General features: G+C 40.4%; 1 protein-coding gene across 1 annotated transcript; it reads left to right on the top strand.

The window, feature by feature from the left end:
* Positions 1 to 239: 239 nt before the first annotated feature.
* On the top strand, positions 240 to 23,495 carry LOC117389848 (WD repeat, SAM and U-box domain-containing protein 1-like). The gene is made up of 11 exons (XM_033987572.2): positions 240 to 637; positions 1,249 to 1,436; positions 2,930 to 3,016; positions 5,799 to 5,892; positions 6,635 to 6,668; positions 6,760 to 6,800; positions 7,132 to 7,238; positions 13,594 to 13,623; positions 17,590 to 17,769; positions 23,134 to 23,268; positions 23,341 to 23,495. Exons 1-11 carry the CDS (start codon positions 240 to 242, stop codon positions 23,490 to 23,492), a joined length of 1,446 nt encoding a protein of 481 aa, XP_033843463.1. The 3' UTR covers positions 23,493 to 23,495.
* Positions 23,496 to 23,641: the final 146 nt, after the last annotated feature.

The following is a 23,641-nucleotide window of genomic DNA, read 5'->3' as shown; positions in this document are numbered from 1 at the left end:
AAAGCTATGTCTCAGTTTCCATATTTCCCGTAGGTTTTTTCTTTTAAAAAGTGTTGATATGATGCTGATCATGATCCTTCTTTATCGTTGCTGGTGAAGTACTTTGCACAGTGTTCAAGTTGTGATTCATGGTCACATGAACTGATAAGAGCATATGACCCTCAACAGGAAGTACTCAATCTTTAAACTGCTCTGCACCAGCACGCCCCCCTGCGCCTCTGCCTCGCATCCCGTTTAAGATGGTGTCTGTTGTGTGCACTCTGGATCATCACGCGAACGAGGTGAGCGGCTGTGCCTTCTCTGCCTCGCTCCTGGCCTCCTGCTCCGGGGATAAGACGCTGCGTGTTTACAGCGCCGTGGACTTCTCGGAGCGGCCCTACTCGCCTCTGTGTGGACACGAGTACGGGGTACACTGCTGCTGCTTCACCTCCTGCGGCTCCTACCTGCTCAGCTGCTCCACAGATGGCGCTATTGCGGTGTGGAGCACGGACACAGGTGCGCGCGTGTCTGCGCTGGAGCACCCGTCCCGCAGCCCGCTCCGCGCATGCGCCGTGGCTCCAGACTCGTCGCTCGTGCTCGGAGGCGCGTGCGACGGAACCGCGGCACTCTGGGATTTCTCCAGCGGGACTCTGAGACGGTAAAGTGTGATGTTCTATGGAGTAACAGCAACAACACTTCATCTGATGTTTCATTCCACAAATGCAAATTTTGATATTTGATATTAATGCTCTACAGACAAATGACTTATTATTATAAACATACACAATGTAACTTTTCTGGAGGAGGGTGCTTGGCCGAGAATTTTCCACATTATGGCATTACACTTTTATCTACCTGCCGGTTTGTTTAATTACAGATGTGCATTTGTTCAAAAATACTTTGAAAAAACGCGCAGCATGCTCTCCTCTCCACGGATTTGACCTGTCATTTATTCTAGTAGCTCACATTTTGCCTCTATGGAAATAGGGCTAGATAATATTAATGTCATTCATACAATGGATGATTCCTGGCAAAACGACAACAAATCCATAGAGACACGCTGGTGGCTTACCCCCTTCAGAAAAGTCACATAGCATAATCATTAAAAATATAAGAAACAAATGAAAATGGCCTACAAACTAAAATCAGCCAAGGTAAATAAAGTTGCCTTGAACTTGAACCTTATTTACATACAGTGTTCTCCTCTGTTGTTAGTGTAAACATGACTTTAAACACTTTTGTACCACATATAGGTGTGTTTTTCCTCAGGTTTCTTGCTGTGAGTGAGGCCAGTGTGGCGGCATGTTGCTTCTCACCCTGTGCTCAGATGTTTGTGACGGGGAGCACCCACGGTACCCTCCGGCTGTGGGGAGTGGACGGGAGCATTCTGTGTGTCCAGAAGGATGCTCATGACCTGGGAGTGACCTGCTGCAGTTTTGCACCCCAGTTCACAGTTGGTACGTGTTTGAGAACTCTTGTTAATGGGATTTACAAGAATCTGTGATTAGTTTAGTTTATCTTATGACAAAATCTAAAAAGTGTAATGCATCCAAATATTATAATCTATATCTATAATAAATCATAATATATGAAATATAACAAAAAACAAACAAACTTTGTCATCACCACTGTAATATCTTAAGTACAAATGCTCAGTTTTGACAATTTAATTTTGTATTCAAATCTAAGAAACTTGTTCAAAATGATTAATAATGCAGCTCCACCTACATTGAAAAAATGTCTTAAACTTTGTTCCGAACAAACTCAATTCACTCGGTCTCTGTGAACCCAAATTGCACATTTCCAAAAAGATCCTCGGCCCTTGCTCAGTCTTTTCTTTTCAAACCATCAGACGGTGGAATCAGCTTCAGTCTGAAATTGCCTGTAGATTTGAATAATTTTACTAGAAATTTGAAAAGCACATTTTAGATCATCAAATGCATCTACATCAGTCTAGTTTGTACTATTCGCTATTCACTGTAAAACCTGCACATAATGATTTTTTTTATATTGCTATAGACTGTAGGAAACATTATGTATTTGGACATGGGGACATTTTATTATATTTAACTGCTAATGTTAATGATGAACTGATAGTCTTATAATGTAACCGTAATGAAATTATATTTTTAATGTGTGTTCACCTGCCCAGGGAAAGTAGCAGTAGCTAAATCTTGTACAAATCATGTTTTCTTTTGTAAGATAATTGAATTTGGACATGGTCCACGACAAATAAAGATTAAGAGGATAAATAAATTAACTCTATTGTAGCTTTGCGTATTTAAGGCTAACCCAAACTTTGTTAAAACAATATCACATAATTTTCTAGAGGGAGCATGTCACCTACATGAAATAGACAGTTTAAACCGTACTTTAGAGCATTTTCAATGGGGAAATGTTTTATGGCATACTTTGTAATATTCTAGTCAAAGAAACATTTCTGTTGAGACAAGCAGGTGGAAGCCCTTCTCCAGGTCATATTTGAGTTTTTCAGTGCTAGAAACATACAACATGAAAAGATAAACATGCTTTAATTTAAGTCTATTTTTTGGCAAAAAACTTATGCTGTGGGGCTGTAAAACAGACATAACTGTATGTTCTCTATGGATTTTTTTTACAACAGAGATAAAATATATCTAATAACAGTTTCAAAACATGCTGGAACACTTTTGGCTTTTTCTATTATTTGGCTTCCCCATTTGCTCATTTATAATGAAATGATGTGTGTAAATGTTTATAAATGTAAAGTGTAGCTGGGATAAGCATTTGGTGTAAAACAATTCCAAAATAATAATGCAAAAACTCTTGATTCATGAGCCATTTTTACAAAACAGGTCATTTATAAACACATTTTGCTTCTAACCACAAACATTCCAGTGAGTAAACAGTTGTTATTAAACTCAACGATGCACAAACTCATGCTTTTCATCGAGTATGTTTTTCCTCTCAGACGGCTGCTGTGTGGAGCTTCAACTGGCCTCCTGCGGACAAGACAGCCGGCTGAAAATATGGATTGTGTCTCAGTATGAGGGAACAGGTACACTGACCCCTGCTCACCCCTCCAAACACTGCAGGCAGGGAGGAGGAGGCAGGGAGGAGGAGGCAGGGAGCAGGGAGGAGGAGGAGGCAGGGAGGAGGCAGGGGGCAGGGAGGAGGGAGGAGGAGGAGGCAGGGAGGAGGAGGAGGCAGGGAGCAGGGAGGGAGGAGGAGGCAGGGAGGGGGCAGGGAGCAGGAGGCAGGAAACAGGAGGCAGGGAGCAGGAGGCAGGGAGCAGGAGGCAGGGAGCAGGAGGGAGGGAGCAGGAGGGAGGGAGGAGGGAGGGAGGAGGCAGGGAGCAGGGAGGGAGGAGGAGGCTGGGAGGAGGCAGGGAGAGAGAGAGAGAGGAGGGAGGGAGGAGGCTGGGAGCGGGGAGGTAGCAGAGAGGGAGTGGGGAGGATATGATGAGGGAGCAGGGAGGACACAGAGAGGGAGTGGGAAGAAGTGGGGAGGACACAGGGAGGGAGTGGAGAGGAAGCAGAGAGGGAGCGGGGAGGATGCAAAGATGGAGTGGGGTGCGAGTGGGGAGTGAGCAGAGAATGAGAGGGGAGGACGCGGGGAGGACACGGGAGGAAGTAGGGAAGGAATGGGGAGGAAGTGGGGAAGGTGCAGAGAGGGAGTGAGAGTGAGACTGAGAGGGAGGGAGCGGAGAGGGAGTGGGAAGGAAGGAGCAGAGAATGAGAGAGGAGGGAGCAGAGAGGAAGCAGGGGGAGAGCAGAGAGAGGTTGTGTGCAGTTGTGTTAACCTTCAAATCTCTCCACTGAATAGAAGAATTTTATTAGTGTGCAGAATAAATCAGCAGCTGGCTCACTCATTAATAATGGATCACTTTAAGACATGCTTCTGAAATACAACATTTGAGAGTGCAGTCAGGTGCATATATCCTCATGACATTTATATCTACTACACGTCTTCAAGCCTTACACAGCACTACCAGAGGCTCCTGTATTAGTTGAGATCTTAATTAATAACCCATCTAGAGGCAGCGTTGTTTTTAGTTGCTTAGATACGTTGCCGTGGTAACAAGTTTAAAAGGAGGCTGCGTCCCTCATGGTGACCTGCTAATGTCCGTGAGGAGTTTTATCAAAGAAGAATGCCGAAGGACAGGCTGACGTGTGCGCTCGACTGAGCTTTATAAAAGGTGTTTATAAGGAACATTGTAGGTTAGTGAAACTGGTGGAGCTGTTTTACAAGAAAAATAGGTTAGTTTGTTCTTTTGCTATGATGGCGTAGAGAGGGATGGTTGTTATTCCCGTGACACATTGCCCGCCTCAGCACTGAGTTAGGATTGCTCCCTGCTCAACCACAATTCAATACAATGCTCAATACATTGCTCCTGAATGCTAACATCAATAATTATTACAACAGTGTAAAGATCTCTATATTATTACACCTGCTGATCTACACCATGCCACATAAATACAGAGACAGATACATTTTTGAACCTTGTCACTATCAGAAAGTATCACTAAGGAAGTTTTAACAATTAAACTTTGATATATAAAATACTTACTGACTTGTGCACACGTTAAACATGCAAAGATGCTGTACAGATTGTTGATTTTGAGACGCTAGAAGGTGATGATGACTCCCAGATGTGGGTCAAGAGACAGTTTTTCTCTGTTTACATGAAGCTTTTCTATGAAATATCTAAACCCCAAATGTACAAATGTTGAATTTGACCATTTCTGTGACTGACTAGACCCAACTCACTGTATTACAACAAAAATCAGCATTTTACCAATATTAATTTACCTGCCCCTCGTTTGTATTAAATAATATGGGCTTATAACAGTGGGGGAAAGTAATGAAGTACAAGTGGTAAGGTACTGTACTTAAGCAGAATTTTTAGGTATCTGTACTTTACCTGAGTTCATTTTACAGTGGGCACTATTTACTTTTACTTCACTACATTTGAGAGCAAGGATCTATACTTTCTGCTCCCCTACATGTTTAACTGGACTGAAAAGTAAAAAGTACTTTTCATTTGATTTGAGGGGTTACTTTTACCGTGTTCGTGGTAACATCCTGATTAAAATTTTCGAGTTCAAGTTTTTGAGTAAACAAAAATAAATACACAAAATTCCTAAGAAAAAATAAGAAATTGATCCACATTGTTACTGTTGACCAAAATATGTATAATTTTTTAATTAATATCACACATTTAACACTTTAACAAATTAACAACACTTGATGAAATACTTAAACTTTTTTCTCTTTAAGTACATGTTTAAACAGGTACTTTAATACTCTTACATAAGTAGATTTTTGTCATGTGATACTTTTAGTTTTACTCGAGTAACTTTTTACCTCTGTATCTGTACTTTTACTTACAAAATTGAGTACGTCATCCACCACTGGCCTATAGGATGTTATGATAGTCATCTGAAAACCAGCAATATCTGACTTTAGCCCATAGAATTTACAAACAGCCATCCACAAATCCACAATACACAATTAATAATGCTAAATAGTAATCTAGTAGAAATTAGTACGTTAAAATTGTCCTCTGAAATGACCTTGTTACGAGTGTCTAAACATAAATATCTCTTCAGGTACAGAGTTAGTGCACTGTTTATTTTGGCCCGTCGGTATATGCAGCCAGTGCCTATTCAGCTGTGACTGTAAACATTTGACGACAGAGTGCAGACAGCTGTCAGTGGGAAGCACAGATGTGAGCAGCGGGGGAAGACACATTCTAAAGTTTAGTGTCATCAGTCTGTTCGTTTCTCCCAACTTTTATTCACTTTAACTTCACTTTATGTGTTTGCCATTGATTACAGTTCACTCCATGAAGCTTCTCCACACCCTCACCGGCCAGTCAGCCCCCGTCCTGTCCTGTGCCTTCTCCTCTGATGGTGCACTCGTTGTGTCTGGGTAAATGTATTTTTATTTCTCATTCAGATACTGGATTATACATCCACTGTTTACAAAGAGAAATGGCTTAATGTGAAATATTAATCTATTAATTAAGTTATTTGGCTATTTCACTGAACCCAGTCTGTCAAAATCACTGTCAGAATGAACCAAGGACCCAGGATTTAGTCAGGAGTACCTAACTGGAGGACCAAAGCATAATGCCTGTCTCCATGAAGATGAATTGCCTTACTTGGGATGTTCCACAGTATAGTATCAAACCTTGTACATGTTGCATTTATTCAATTATAAGTGAAGTGAAAAACATGTTATGGAATTCTACCATCAGTGGGCTCGTCTCTCCTCAGACCTGACCTGTAACTTGGCATGGTGGCATCATCTACTTGTCTGTCTGGAGATGGGTATATTTAATGCCATACTGAGGAATGTTATAGGGCAGGCAAAGCAGTAATGTTGCTATGGAGACCAGGCTAACACTCGATCAGAAACGTTATCTTTAAGTTAGTGAGGAAAACACAGCAAAGTCCTTTACAGCCAGTGAATCTAACACTTTGTACAGAGAGGTGAGTGTAAATCAGTAACATTTGTTGTGCACTATTGGGCTCCAACTAACCCGTGTGAATGTAGATTATTACAAAATTAGGTATGATAATAAACTACTGTTGTAATGGGGCCTATCTAAACACTACAATTTAAATTATCTTTCATAAAACATTGTACTAAATAACACTTTCTTCTCTAGATCTGTGGACAAAACTGTTGCCATATATGATACAGTAAGCTATGTTCAAATACCTTTTTTTCATCCCAACAAAAACCTTACCTGCGTTAAGAAAAGTTTCTGTCTTTTCTTTTTCTCCTTTGTAGACCCTCGGTACTCTTCTGCATTCCCTGAAACAGCACGACAGGTAAATGGACCACTCTCCTGCCGCTTTACAGTCCCCACACAGCCTCTTAACAAATTCTCTTAAAAGAAACATCAGTGATCAGATCAAAACATGTGATTTTTGCCTGATTAGTTTTCCCCCTGTAGCCGTGGGGCTCTGATGTAACAGTGGTGGTTGTACGTTCCCTGCTTTTCCTCTTTCTGACTGAAGTGGCATCACAGGCAGACGGCACTGCGCTTTGAAGTAGTTGAAAGTGTTTTTTGATATTCTACTTGTCTTGGCTATTTTTGAGAGGAATTTCAAAGTTCAAATCTGTGCCGTGTTGAAATTAGCTGTGTATGTTCTGGTTTAGATACGTTACCGCTGTGGCTATGTCTCCCACTAAGCCCTGGCTCGCGACGGGCTCCATGGACCGGACAGTCAAAGTCTGGAGGATAGGAGATGGGGAGGACACAACTGGTAAATATTAAGAATAAAACTTACTCAGATGTGAAATGTACTCTCTGTGTATTAACTGTTTGGATCAAGGGCTCAAGTGCATTAGAGCAGCACAAGCAGACATAGGCAAAGTGGATCAAACGACTACAGTATTGTAGGTAATGCTAGTAAAGGGGAGTGACTTCATGCCACACCAATCTATGACTGAGTATAGGGGTCACTTAAAAGTATAGGTGTCACTTAAAGGTATAGGTGACCATAGGTGTCACATAAAAAAAATAAATTACACTACGAGAGTGAAGTTGTAACATTTCAACATTAAAGTCATAATTTTACAAGTCGTAGTCAAAAAAATACATAATTATACCAAAAATAAAGTCAATATTTAATGATTTAGGGCTCGACGGCAAATCAAAGCAAACAGACTGCAAAATACTGCCTCTTGGATGAGTTAAACGCTTACATAAATGCTCATAAAAGATGTCAAACTTTGAAATCCTGACATTTTACACATCCCATGTTTGTAAGTTATTAGACACATTCTGCCTCTCTTCTTATGCATCAGTCACAAAGTGTTGAATGAAGTACGCTACATGTTCTCCCTGTGGAGTAACCAGACTCCGCCTTGGAAAAAGCATGTAGAGCTCGCCGTTCCCTGGAGCTCATTGGGAAGGATACAGGCTGTGCTCCGAGCTGCAAACAGGTGGAGGAGTGTCGTGATCTTTACCCGTACTCCGCTGTGCTTAGCTTCACTTCTCCACTGTTCTAAACATGGTGACTTTGCCTACAATCACTGTTTAAACATGTGCTCATTGTGGATACCTTGAGCCTCTCTTTATGGGCTAGTGGAGCCGTGGACACAGGGCAGCCCCGGTTTTACGCACAGATTACAATGTAGCCTAGACTGTTCCCCAGTGAGGGTCTGGAGCACTATGTCCACTACATATTCTTGGATGTTCAAGACAGACTGTGTGAACACGAGCTGCCACTGGCCTGACTGTGCACAGCTCCACAAGTCCGTAAAACAAGTGTAAAGAAGGGTAGAAAGCTCAAAACCAAGGGAACTGATTAATGGTGAAAATCGCACCCAGACTCCTTCACCTGTTAGTGTCCTGCTCAGGAATGCTCAGGTACGGCCACAAGCGCATGGGGGTCACTCCTGGAGAAATGATTCAACAGTTTTTAATGTTTTAAGGTCAGCAATATAAAGTTTTACATCCATATTTTTTGTTTAGCTTTTAACTCAAATAAGTGCCATTCTTTTGCTCTCTGGTCATGGTGACGAATTGTTCTTCTGAGTTTTGATGTTGATGTCGGCATTGGCCCATAAATCTTGATAAAATTATTTCTTTATTTTGACTACGACTTTATTCTTGTAAAATTACGTCTTTAAGGTCGAAATGTTATGACTTTATTCTCATTGCACCTGCATATTTTTTATTTTTTTTATGTGACGCCTATACTCTATGTATACTACTCTATGTATAATACTATGTATTGTCATACACAGTATGCCATTTACTTCAATACCATTTAGTATTTACTTTTCCATAGTGTTTAATTACATTTCAAATGAACTATCAAGCAGTCGTTAAGAAGAATAATTTGGTTAATAATAATAAAATCTTGTTTATTTGTTTTCTTTATAATTGTATTCATGAGTTACAAAGGGTATTAAAGACCTATTATGGGACTTTTTAGAGCATTTAACCATGTTATAGTCCATTCCCCTTCTCATTTACCTAAGTTGTATTTAGCATGATTCATGTATGTTTGGGTCCTCTTTATTCTCCTGTTTCTGTTTTCATCAGCGCAGATATAGAGCCACTGCTCTGTATTTACGTCTATTTACTCCAATGAAATTGTCTTAATCAGTCATACACAGAGGATTCAGCTGCGCAGCCATTTTCGTACAAATGAAAAAAAAAGTGTGTAGTTATCCAGAGGAGGTACTGACAGCTTTGTCGGGTAAAGCGGCAATTTTGAAGTGATGACCTTTAAGTCACTGTCGGTTTACATTGGACTCTGCAACTGTCCAACCCCTGGCCCATATAATAAATCTTGTATAATGAATTTACTTGACCACACTGTAGTGTAATGGGCTCGACACACGGGGAGCGACTAACGACAGCGACGAGCGGCAGTTTGTCACGTGGCGCTCTGTTCCAGATCGCGAGCCTCCTACTCGTCTGATTGGCTGTTTACTTGGAGGGAATTTTGAGGTTAATAGCGGTAGATGAGAAAAAGACGCTAAAATGAAATCTCGTAAAGTTTTCCATCCATTCATCCATTTTCTTCCGCTTATCCGGGGCCGGGTCGCGGGGGCAGCAGTCTAGTCTCGTAAAGTTTTGCTTCACTAAAATATTACAATTGGTTGCACTCTACAAAACTTTAAAAAAAAAAAGCGATCCTGGGTCCACCCTATTCTGCAGCTAATTCTGTTTAATGTAAAAACCTTAAATAAATATATGTTTTTAATGTTGAATCAGTCTTTAATACATTTGGTTATTAGCCTCCATAAATTTATCTGAATTAACAAATTTGCGCATGTTAACTTACCCCTCATATTCACCCTGGCACCAACGAGTTCCCAGGCAGCTGCTTTTTGATATATCTCGGTAGTCTCTTTGAGATGTCAAAAAGAATTGGGAAATCCGACACCGCAAGTATAATTTTCTCCTCCATGATGTTTCTGAAGTGGACAGTGCATTGGCTCAATCAAACTCTCGCTGATTGGCTGTTGCTGTGGCGACAGCGATAAAAGTAGAACATTTTTCAACTTTCATTACGGTACGTTCACACCGGTGCGTCAGGTGCGTCGCGTTCACATGTAAAGTCAATGGTGGACGCGCGTGTTAAACGCAGCGTGGCCAAGACGCGCGTCCACCATTGACTTTACATGTGAACGCGACGCACCTGACGCACCGGTGTGAACGTACCTTAAGTCGTGTCGCAGGCCCGCGTGTGCACGTCGACATGCACGAGCGCGAGGTTTTCACGTGCACGACTTTCGCTTGTCGCGGAGGTGAGAGAGACGAGCGATTTTCGCAGTGTCGCACAGGTAACATTGAAAATAAATGGAGAGCGAGCGACGTCGCTCCCCGTGTGTCGAGCCCATAAAGGTGCGTTCACACCGGGGCGTCAAGGACGCGCCTGTAAATTTGACCGCAGACGCCTCCTCCGCGTGTCTTGGACGCTCTAGGGGCGTATCCAGATGGCGCGCGTCTAGATAACGTCATCTGCACGCTGCACTGTTTTTCCGGTGTGTGCACAATGGCAGAGCGACTTCGGAGAGTGGCTTTGATTGATTTAGTTTATAAAACTTTAAAACGGAGGCGGGCGGCTCGGCGGCGGCGTGTCTGGGTCGACGATGTTAATCAGAGGCGCTCTGAATTTGGTGAGTTTCATCACCTGCTCCAGGAGCTCCGCCTTGATGAGCACCGCTTCCAGCGGTACCTTCGTTTGTCCCAGGCCCAATTCGATGACCTGGGAGTCCCTTGGGGGGGGGGGGAGTTTATGGCTGTGCCCACAGCAGAAGAGTGGAGGTCCATAGCTGAGGAGTTTGAGGAGCTGTGGAACTTCCCTCTGTGCCTGGGAGCTGTGGATGGGAAGCATGTCAGGTTGAAGGCACCCCCCAACTCAGGATCCCCTCTTTTTTAATTATAAGGGGGATCACTCTCTGGTCCTGCTTGCCGTCGTTGACGCCCGGTACCGGTTCCGGGTAATAGATGATGGTGGTTACAGCCGGATGAGCGATGGGGGGATCTTGGCCAACTCTGCCTTTGGTCAAGCACTGCGTGAGGCCTGGACCAACAGCTGCCTGGAGCTGACCATAGGGGACCCCAGCCCCATGTCTTTGTAGCAGATGAGGCCTTTCCACTGCAGAGACATATGATGCGGCCATATCCCGGGCGTGTGCACGGTGGCCTTACCCCTGAAGAGCGCATCTTCAATCACAGCCTCTCCCGGGCACAGCTGGTAGTTGAGGATGCGTTCGGAATCTGGACCTCACAGTGGAGAGTGTTTCGCTAGGAAGCGGAAATCCACCCTGCAGTTGCTGAGAAGTGTGTGATGCACATTAAAGAAGCTGTGGTTAGCAATTTTTGCTGGTACAAAATCCCCTCAAAGCTAATTTAGCCCCAGTGCCTTAATGAATATGGGAGCAGAAGCCAAGGTGAAAAAATGCAAATGAAGTAATTTTGAAACATCTGCCATGAAAACATGCCACTTTTGCCAATTTAGTTAATGTTTATTTACACACAGCTGCTGCACCACATTCTGTCATAATGACGTCATGAGAGAAACTGCACTCACTGTTTATCCTGTGGTCCCACCTCTTTGTATTCTTTCTAAAAGGGAGTGAAAAGCCAGTTTTGTTATTTGTGTCAGCACAAGGCCAAGATAAATTGGAGAGCTGGTATAAAGTTGAAAACAAAACAAAAGAAAATCTACCAGAAAATACTTACACATACACATCTCAAAGAGATGTGTAGAGCATTTTCAATAAAATTAAAACAAAATTGTTAGTGTGTATGTATGTGTGTGTATATATATATATATATATATATATATATACATACTATTTTCTACCCAGCAGCGATGCATGTGGTGGTGAAGAGGAGGAGATGGGGAGGATGAAGAGGATTTTGGTTCTGCTGTTGTAGTGGAGCGGGCAAAAGAAGATTGTAGTATGTAGCTGAAATGGCATAATAATGAAAGGGAGATAAAGTGTGTTTATATGAATCACTTAAAGGTCAAGCTAGCTCCTGGTGATTGGCTTAGATCTATAGTCACGTTGTAGATGATGGAAAAATAAGTATTGGCCGAGTACATTTTTTAAAACATAATTTAACTATGTATTGATTGATTATTATCATCATCATTAATGTATAAAATAAAAACAAACAAAACCTGTGAGGGTCAGGAACAATTTAAAATTAACCCTCAATCACTTTTTTGAAAAAAACAAAACAAAAAACGTTAGAACAATTTGAAGCCAGATATTTCAGAAAATATATAAAACTTAGATATTGCATGTATTCATGTATTTAGTGACGAATCAGTTTTATTTGTTGCCATTTTCTACATAAGTACAACCACAAACAAAAGCTGACACATCATTCATTTGCCTTTAAATAGACACACCTGGGCACACTTAGCACAGTGCCACTCAGAGGCTGGTGGTGGAAACATTAAAAAAAAGGCTTCAAAATGGCTCTTACAGCATGTTTTACACTTTGAACAATGCAGGTTGAAAAAATGGTGATTATGATGGAAGCCAAAGGATCATTTTTGTGCACCAGCTCCCTCAAAGGAGAAGTATTTCTCGCTAGCGGGAATTAGAATAGTCTAAAATTTAAAAACTGATGGGAAAATGTTAAAACACTCAAAGATGTGTTAGTCTGCCAAAAATCAGCCCATTTACATCAAAATGCAAAATGTATTTGGCCCTGAACTAGATATTTTATATAAAAGATTATTCTATTCTATTCATGTATTATTTAGGATTAGCAATATGTGATTTAAAAAAAAACCTAATAGTTCTGTGCACCATTAATCAGACCCAAACAAGAAAATTCCTAGTCCCCTTAAACACACCATCACTTCTCTTTAAAACAACTATTGGAAAAGTTCCAAAACCTAGTGGCCATTTTGTAGCTTCAGTGCCTCCCTGAAGAGCGCTTTGGGGCCTGTCCAGCTCCTTACATGTGCGGGGCAGCCCGGTCTCACTGTCTGGACTAACTATAGAGACTGATGCTTTACTGGCAGAGCAGAGCAAACTAGCAGAGATGTGCTTTTATCAATGCAAGTGGTTGTTATAAAACAGGCTTCAGACATGAAAGGACAGAGTTGGAATAATTTCTGGAAAAAGTGCAGTTTTCAGACATATGCAAACTGTGGGGCATCCGCCATATGCCATCAGACTGACCAAGTACTGAATCCTATGTGATACCACAGCCTTTTAACTGCATTTGATATTTTATGTTGAAAGACCTATTGCATTTTCAGGTATTTAGTGTCAAATTATAACTTTGAACAGAAAGAGAAAGATGCCGCCTCTTCATAGTGAACTATAACAGTAACAAGTAGTAGATTGTTAATTTTGTGTTTTTATTGTTTAAAAGGTACGTACATTTTCAAGCCTAAAGTCTGAATATCCCCGCCTATCTCCACCCACAGTACAAACGTGTGGGCGGGGACAGGGGGTAGGTGAGGGGTAAGGGGTTTCTGAGCCTCATAAATCCACTGAACACTGAACTGTGAACACTGTAATAACATGGTTAAAAGCTCATAAAAGTTTATTTTCCATAATATGCCCTGTTTTATCTTTTAGTTATGACTTGCTAAAGTTATTCTCTTTTATGTCTTTCTACAGCAACTGAATCTAAACCAGCCGTGTGTGAAGGTAAAGTAACTCAAGCTTATTTTTTAATGTTTCTGGAATTTAATATCATTTTGGGATGCGATTTCACCATAAATGTCACCATTTTCAGTACTAGATTTGACACGGTTTTGCTCTTTTTGGTGACTCTCCGCATGTGCTACCTTGCTTATTAAGGACGTTCATGTTGTTAAGGAGTAGGCTAAACACACCTCTTGCACGCAGAGTGTTTTGGTAGGAGGACATTCTCAGAGTATACATGGGGCACTGCAGTTGATGTGGCTCACAGTTACAGTCATGTGGCAACAGAACCTTATTACAGATTAATAGATCCATGCAAACTTAAGTCTGGATTGAGGCTATGGTTCCATCTGTCCTGTGTTACATCTGATGCCTTTTTCTTTTGCTAAAATAGAATTAAAATATACATCACAAATCTGATTGCTATTGAAACGCTTGTCAGAAAAATGGCAATTGGATATTTTTCCCAAATCGTTATTGGCAACCTAATTTTTGTTTTGCCTACAGTTATAGTTGAGTGGCTATTAATTCTCATAAATGGCAGGAATATTATTCTGTCGGAGCAAACATTACCTGCAAAAAACCTCTGATCGGAATGTGATGTAATGTTGGAATGTGGTGGAATTTCTGAAAGTGATGTTTTGACATGAGATGTAATTTTGGAGTGTGACGTACTTTCAGAATGCAGTGTTATTTGAGAATATCATGTCATAGAATGTGATTTCTTATTGGAATGTGATGGCATTTCTCCTCCCAATGTGATAGAACAAACTGCCATGCCACTTTTTTGTAGTCAAATCAGATTTAAGCTGTTGGCTCAGTGTTGCCATGAGTCAGCTCTGTAGACTCTTCACCGCCTGACACTGCACAGAGGAGCTGTTACTACAACACTCCCTCTCTCCAAATAATACACAGAATAATGCCTTAGATTTACTATGTAGCACGTTTAAAATACTCAAACTCTGTACATTGCATTATCCATTCACTTCTCTGGATTCATGGCTGTGGAGACTCAAGAACAAATATATACTGCATATACAAGCATTTACATGACACTTTTTTGTATTTAATAATTTAACATCATTTTATTCAACAGCACATTCAGGGGATCAGACAGTAGACTAATCACTTGCATTTTAAAGCTGCACTATGTAAGTTCTTTGGGAGGAGTTCTGGCATCTGCTTGTCTCCATAGAGATTTTATTTCTTTACCAGAGTGTGTGTTAAACTAAACTATTTTGTATTTATTGAATTACTGTTTTTTATTGCATGTTCACAAAGTGTGAACTGCTTTTCACAGATCTGACCTAAACTGACCCTAGTGGAGTTACATGATTGTCTCCATGGAAGAGTTAAATGCAATATTGTGGAATATTCCATATAAAGCATTAACATTTCTTACATCTCCTTTGAGCTAGTTCATATTAATGTCCACAAATCTTAAAAGCCATAGGACAGTTGTTTACTTCACTCCACAAAGAAATTCAATATTTACTGAAAGTTGTTAATGGATTTGTTGTGCATTTGTCTCAGTGTTTTGGTGTTTACACTTTGCAGCTTTAAAATGGACAACATGTTGATGTTTGGACGTCTTATTGAGCAGCTTGTTTGAACTAGATGTAAACAGAGCAAGATCCACTGTGTGTTTTTCTTTCATCATCAGTACATGAAGAAAAATGTGTCCTAATAGTGATGTATTGTTAAAAGGGGAAAGGCTGGAGTTTGTTGTAGTCAGCTGAGGACAAAGTGGTGCAGATGAGAGTGCAGATTAGTTCAGTGGACACGACACTGACAGAGTACTGTATGCAGACCTCAGCTTAAAGTATAATGACTGCCTGTGCGCCACCAGTGAGCATGTTTGTGTCAGACGTCAGGAGATTATTTTCGTTACACTTCAACAACCAGTAATTCTCATGAATGAAATTTTGTGGCCGGCAAAAAAGTCTATCATAACCTCTGATCGCACTGTAATGTCATTTCGTAATGTGACGTCATTTGGTAATGTGAAGTCATATCAGAATGTTTAACGGGATTATTAACTTATAATTTTATTTAAAGAAGACCTATTGTGCTTGTCTCTGCTCTATAGGTATAATCTCTGACACCTGTGGATCATTATGTTATAATTTGGACATTTTCAATTGCAATATTCACCAAAAAAAAAATAAACCCGCTGACTTGTATTAGAAAACTGCAAGCCCCAGATTTTTTTTCATTTGTACCATAATGACTACATGACACAGCAGAATCCTACGTGTATCACAGATTAAGAAAATAAAATTGGCGTACAGAGTTAAGTATAGAGCAGTGGGTGGATGCAGGTGGCAGTGAAACGTGGGGGTTGATCGGCAAAATGGCGTCTTGAAAATAAGCGATTGAAGATTGCTCAAGCATGCACGAATCGCTCCAAATATAAATCCGGACGAGTAAATGGTGAGGGAAGCAACTATAACAGGTTTGATAGACCTTGATTTTGGATAATAGGCCTACTTTAAGATTGTTTTTGTCATTTCAAACTTATATAAACCTCAAGGTCATCAACAACTGTCCAAATTGCCCTGCCCCTCATGACATGACATTTCTTGCCCAATAATTACTGCAAATAACCTTATATTGAAGCGTTGTTATTTTAATCTGTGGTAGAATCTTGTTTGTTTTGGATGGTGTGTGTGTCATCGCTCATTTATTCAGTAAGTTTTTAGTCTTTTCCTGTTTTGGGTCATTTGGGGGCTGGGACCATGCCTCCTTAAACCAGCACACTCCCTGCACCATCAATCCTCCCGTTTGCCTCTCCAAATGTGAACGTAATGCACCATCCCAAGATAAGATACATAAAAGACGTACTAAATGAAATCACATGGTTGACTGGAGCAGCTTTGCAAATATTTACCCGATTCAGTGCGCTAGAGTATATGTGATGGTTACTCAACGGCACATCTAAGGCCCGAGATATGCCGAGAGTAAACAGTTTATGGAAACAGTGGGAGCGGTGGAAAGAGGAGGGGGAGACATTCGTGAGGTCAGTGCTGGATTAGGGTCCCGCGCTCGTTTGTTATGTGGGGAGAGCAGGGGAGAATACAGAGGAGGCTGCCTGGAGAGTATCATTCTCATACAACAGACGCATGGTACTCCTAATATATGTGATTAAAGCTGCATTATGTAACGGTTCTGGTCAGGGATTCGCCTTGTTTCCATGGAGATGTTATTGTTTTACCTAAAAATATGGCATTCAACGTATATCTGAGTAAACGCCACTAGGTTAAGTCACAGGTTAGATCTATGGTTTTCCTCCTTCAGCGTGACTGAGGATGAAGTATTTGAAAGGTAGTCCTGGATGACACTTCTGTTTCAAAAAAGAAATCTTATCAAGAGGTGAGACAAATAGAAATGTGGATTGGTGATGGTAAAATAAAAACAGTATTTGAAAACGTTTTGTTCAAGTTTTGAAATGGGTTCCACATGTGCACCAGGGCCAAAAATCGCAAAATCTTCAGAAAAATCCACACAAATCGAAGCATACAAAGTACTCTGCTTCTAAAACGATCCCCTTTGTTTATTTATTTATGTTTTAGTTCTTAAGAATATACTGTGACCTGAATATTTCCAGCTGCCAATTAACTGATTAATCTTGACATCCTGAGTAGTTTCCTTGGCCTGTTGAATAAAGGCCTTCTCATTCTTACCGTGATCCTTTTTTTTTTTTTTTTTTTTGACCCTCTGATGAGCCAGTCCAATTAATATGCTTCTTCCTCTATGGCGCTATTCCATGTACATTTTCCCCCTTTTATGAATTTTGTTTGTTTGTTTTAATCTTCTTTTTGGTGTTTTTGTTGTGACTTTACTCTACACAAAAGTATATTACTAGAAACCACTTACTTCTCACTATTACCATCATTAAACAACTAGTATTTTGTATGTGTATGTTGCAGAACGACACAAGAATGACACTTTTCCTTCTTCATTTCCCAGACAGGAAGCTACCCTCTCGTTCCACGCTAACGCTGCTCTCTGATTGGTCGGAGGAGGACGTGCAGACCTGGCTGCGTGAGGAGGGACTGGAGGAGCTCGTCGGAATCTTCAAATCCAACAACATTGACGGATCCAAGCTCAGCCGCCTGAACAGGGAGACCGCAGCGGAGATGGGCATCGGTAAGACGGGAAAAACCAATGGAATTTTACTTATCCCCCTATATCAGATGGTTTAAGTCTGTGTGAGGTTACTTTTGAACTTGATTGAGAGTGTCCAAGTACTTTTGTGGTTTTGGATATCTTGAAAAATGTCAAATCATGCTGTGAGAATAAGCAACGAGGCGTCCTTTCGGTAAGCTCTCAGAACCTTCTAAATATCAGATTTGTGCTTATGGGGTTATTTAAGGTACGATTTTGTGTCCTCATCATAGGGAAATCATTCGTCTTCTGCATTAGGGTTATGTGCAGAATGAAAAATATGATACAAGAAGTGAACTGAAATCAATATGCCAATTAGAACTTAAGCAGGAATAACAGTTGTAGATTTTCTCAGTCAACCAGAGACTTCCACAGTACGTTCGCCAGCTAAGGTTGCCCTGGTCAAACCTAGCGCCCACTGCTCCTGACAGGTTACTTTCTTTAAATTGTAGTTTTTGTAGGGTGAAAATAATCAGGATGTGGCTTTATCGGATACTACTCGTCCAAATAGCTTCTTCAGATTTAAGGATAATTACCATATCGACTTATCGTTCAATACATGATAACTGCAGCAATATATTTTTAGCTCAGTATTCTTAATGAGTTAATAATGGGGAGAGTTTGGTTATTTTAGTTGTAATATGAAAAGATTTGAGCTTTAGAGTGTTAAAAGTAACTTGTATGGCTTATTATTGCTTCACTCTGCTATTTATTTACTGCAGTTCAGGTCTTTAAATTATAATGTCTATTAAAAAAATCTTTACTGCATTATTCTTTATGCTGCATTATTGTTATTTTGGCAGTGGTATGCAGTTTCAACATTATCGTTTTTGTCAATATTTCTCTATAGAAATGTATCGCGCTTCAAAATGTGTTATCGTGTCAGGCCTAACAAGTCGCAAACATATTCACTGTGTAATATCTTTTGTCCAGTTGACAGAATTCAGCCTTCTTTACTATAATTTCATTCATTCCCTCATGGTCCAGAACTACACTTACATACTTTACTTTATCTTGATGTGAATGCAGCACCAGAATATCTAGAGAACATGCTTTACTTGCTTTTACAGGCACCATCATTAGCAATTTTGTCCAATTACTCTTTTACTCCTTCACGCCATGTGCAGAAAACCTGTTCAGTAGCTCATAAACAAACTAAAGGTTAAATAACAAGTCCCCCATTTGTATTGTGGGCGCATGCAAACCTAGAGGCAAAACTGTGTGTGCTTCATTAAACACTATACAAACAAAGTCAGAAAACTACTCTTATTAGCAAAAAATAGATAGATAAATAAACATTGCTAACTCCTCTGACTTCTATGCCGCAACCTAGATTGGTTGTTTAATGCCACAGTACAATTCTAATCATGCAAGGCCCCTCTATTCTCAATATAAACAACAGGCTATTAATTTTGGCTGTTAGAACTCTCCGTAGTCCATTTACCTGCCCACGCTAACAGTGCCAGTGCGGCTCCTGCATACTAATTACTCCCCACATAAGTAACAGAAAGTTTAGTTATGCAGGTGCCTGATGTAAAAGACTGACTTTTTAGAGCAGACAATATTTAGATTTGTAGATGACTGTACCTTACAAGTTGCCTATTGTAAGTATTGATAATAGGGTTGCATAACTGAATGCCTGAACACAAAGGGAGCTCTTAAGTTTTCTCGGTTTGCTTTTCTGATAAAAATGCAAAAAAGATAGTGATCCTTACCCTGATTTTATAGAAAGGCAAGTGCCCGCAGGTGTGGCTCTCTTGTATATCGGGGGTTATGAAAAGACAAGATTGTGTTCAATACCTTTAATCCTTTTTCTTTAGTTTTACTTTTCTCACTTTAGCAGTCAGGTCATTTTGGTTGGAAATGTGCCCTACAGAAAGAACAGTGTCTTACATTGATTGGTTGATAGATAAAAGTGACGTAATGTAGCGTCTCAACGTAGAGAGGTTCAAAGTGACTCTCTAGAATGTATGAATTTCTGAATTTGAATTTTTGGACATTTTCTAAGCACTCAAGCCTCAAATGCAGGACAGGAATACAGAAATACTCAAATACACACATGCACAAATCGATAAAATAAATACAAAATACAATTTTAAGTGCGCTGATGATGCTAAACCACTGTCATTGTGGTGGCACGTCCAGTTAAGTCGAATCCCATTGATTTAAATTGAGAATTTAAGAAAAGTTTTGCTGCTAAAATATGATATAAGTAGGTTGATTTGTGCAAAATGTTCAGTGTTTTGCACCAACAAGTCAACAATGCTTATATTCTTTAGCCTTGCCAGCAAGACGAATTCTCATGATTTTTGTGAGTTTACAAACTCTTGAGAATCTGTCTTAATCACCTGATGTGTTTGCACCAGTGGTGCGGAAACTGACCAATCACAGGGCAGCAATGTGGTTTGTGTGGAAGCCAGTGCTGAACAAATGTCAACATACATACCTGGGCCTATTTTAGGTGAAATTTTGACTTTTTTTTTTGTTTGTTTAAAAACATGCAGAGGGAAGTGCTTTGTGCATTTGTGGATGGGTATGTGTGTACTTTTCTTTGTAGTCCGTATAGAACTTATCTGTAAAGATCGGAAGCCCCATGCAAAATAATACAACCTGAATGATGATTGCAGCGCCCATGGCAACTTCCAAAATAAGGTGAATGAGCTCATAAAAGTCTATTTTACATAACACATCCCCTTTAAGAAAAAAACAAACATAGAATGAAAACCTTTATTAGCCAAATTCTATTATAATTGTCACTTACATTATTGTAGCTTGTGCTTGCTGCACTCTTCCTTGTCTGCTCTCTCCTCTTTATCCCTGCAGAGCAGATAGCACATTGTAGTTTAAATTGAACAGAGGTAAACAACTCCTGCTCAGCAATGCAGAATATGTCCTACCGCACCACATCTACTTAGCATGTATTTAGTATGGAACACAAGTTTCATCATTACCGTCCAATCAGGACGCCAGATTACCTAATTTCCTGTCCTTTTGTACCGTGCAGCTAGCAAAAAGTATATAGACATACACACAAAAATCGCCAGTAGACTTGATGGAATATTCATGAATCTTTGAGTAAGGAGAAGGAGGAAAAGATGATTTAATTTACAATATTTCCACCTAGACAGCGCCACTCTGCACTTTTATTGTCGGGTCTCATCAAATTATCAATCTAAATGTAAATGGCCGGTGCAGTGCTAATGGTTGATGGTGAGGTTGAGCAGATGGGGGAGAGAGGAGGGAAAGAGGAGGGAAAGAGGGGGGAGAGGGGGGAGAGGGGAGAGAGGTGACCCAGACAAGGGGCTTATCGGACCCACTCAGGAGGTAATGGGTCGGGCGCTGCGCTGGAAGGATTGGACAGTTTGATGGAGAGCAGTCACTTTTCAGAGAGTTTGGAGTAATTATGCTGACAGCAGGCTCCACTTGTGGATCTGTGTGAAGTGAAGAGTGTTAGTGTAAGATTAATGTTCCTGTAGCTTTAACATGTTGTGCTGTAAAGTGTTTGTGGCACTAATTTTGAAAGACAAATCAAATCTGGCTTTGGGGTCAGAACCCCAAGGATGGCCAGTTTTGCCCTCCACTGTTAAGGTTTTATTTTAAGGTGTTCTATGTAAGTTTTTATGTGCTTATCTCTAACTTACATGTCAGATCTGTGGAGAGGCAATACTCACAGTAAGTACATGTTTTTCTTTTCTTTTCAACAAGAACACCTGTAATTGAATATAATGCAGATAGCTTTAATGCCATACTGTGGAACAATCCAGACAAAACATTAACATGGAAATTAACATTATCATGGCCAACCTGACCAAACCTCTTTTGTGGCCAAACCTCCTTGTCAAAGCCTCATCTCATCAGATCTCAGAAGCTAAGTAGGACTGGGCCTGGTTAGTACTTGGATGGGACACTTCTGGGAATACCAGGTGTGACAGTGGGTCCTTGGGCAAGACACTTACACTCCACATTCATACTAGGCAATGTGGTTGGAGTGTCGCTGGTGGTCTGATGAGGCAGATTGGCAGCAGCAACTTTGAGCATGTGGAAAATCGCTATATAAGACTAATGCATTATTATTTTTACTAAACACATGGTTGGCCCTCATGCAGAAAAGTGACATAGTGCATCTTTAACTATCACACTTTGTTCCATTTTAACTACATTTCTCCTTGTAACTTGTAGTGCCCTGTTCACCTTGGGGCTAAACTATTCCAGGCTCCGCCCTGTGCAGTTTTCTGGGGGTCGTGGTGTCCTTCTGTGTTGTCTGGCTCTGTGTCTCTCTGCACAGATTGACCAATTAACTTATTTTTCCCTCAGAGACTACAGAGGACAAAGCATTCTGTTAATAGTCTGTCACCTCCTAAAAAGCTTGCACACCACCAGCACTGCACTGGCTGGGTTTATGGATAGTGCAGTAACTGGCCATTATGGACACAAATAAAAGTTACTGTGTTAGATTCAAGCTTGTTTTTAAACATAGTTATAGATCTGATAATGTTTTTTGGTTTGTTTTTTATGACAGATGCAGATTAATGTTTTAGTAAATACAGTTAGAGACAGTCAGTATTTGTGCTGTACTGAGGGCTCTCACTGCCTTCAGTACAGGAGAAATTACCATTACAGCACCCAGCACTCGGAGACATGAGCCCTCAAGCCCTCACTGTGATAGTCCAGTGCAGTCCAGTCTGGCTATGCTTGCATTGTAGGGAGTATTATAACCTCTGATGACGCGGGCCAAGATAACAAGGACTGAGCTGGCAGTGAGTACAGAAATGGAATTTCTCTAACAAATACAATAATCCAATAACAATTTACCCTATGTGGGGCATCTATGTAGGATCAATTTGAACAGTTTTATATATGAATTAATTAGGGCTGCACAAGTCTGTTTTTTTGTTTGTTTTATATTAGTAGACTTTTTCTATTGTACACTTAGATTTTTAAGAGACATGTCTAACCAAATGAACTTTGAAATATGGTGATTTATTTATTTCTGACATTTTGATTTGATGTGTGGTGTGTAATAATGTGTTTAATTCTGTATTGTTCAGTCAGAATGATACGATTACTTTGTTGACTGGTTACGATTATTCCAATTAGTTGTTGCAGCCCTAGAATTAACTCCCCATACGTGGCATATAGTCCACTTCTCATTGTCTCTTCACTGCTGTCAGTCGGGTTTAACAGGAAAATGATAGTAATGATTTATGATGTGTGTCTATTATAGCCTTCTTATACTACATACTGTACCATAAGCATGTTGTCGTGTGTCTCAAATTTGCATCAGTCCTTATCTCTACAATTAATTTGTAATCTTACCTTATACATTGAAGACCTTTGTTATTCCAGAGTCTGTAGGTCTGCGTGGTCGCCTCCTGAGAAAAGTGGAGTCCCTTAAGGCAGCACAGAGCGGCTCTGACGGTCCAGACGAGTTCCTCTGTCCCATCACTAGAGAGCTGATGAGGGACCCAGTAATCGCTGCAGGTCTGTCACACTAAATAAATCCATTCAGAGTGTAAAGTCAGTGTATTATTTGACCTTCTGACTTCTTCTTAGATGGATATTCCTATGAACGGGAGGCTATCGAGAGCTGGATTAGAGGGAAGACCAAGACGAGCCCCATGACCAACCTGCCCCTCCAGACCACCCTGCTCATCCCCAACAGGTCGCTCAAGATGGCCATAGCCCGCTGGAAGTCCAGTCAATAGCTGTAGCAATGGTAACACTAAGGAAATGTATGTAAATATCTATTTGAGTAAATATAATAAACTAATAATTATTAATAATAATTTAAAAAGTATATGTTAGTTTGTTTTCATTTGTCCAGCAAGAGTGAATGTGAACGGTGCAAGTTCCA

Source organism: Periophthalmus magnuspinnatus, chromosome 21 (genome assembly GCF_009829125.3).
Source record: "Periophthalmus magnuspinnatus isolate fPerMag1 chromosome 21, fPerMag1.2.pri, whole genome shotgun sequence".
Lineage (NCBI taxonomy): Eukaryota > Metazoa > Chordata > Actinopteri > Gobiiformes > Gobiidae > Periophthalmus > Periophthalmus magnuspinnatus.
The sequence above is the reverse complement of the archived record's forward strand: the minus strand, read 5'-3'. Positions and strand labels throughout refer to the sequence as shown.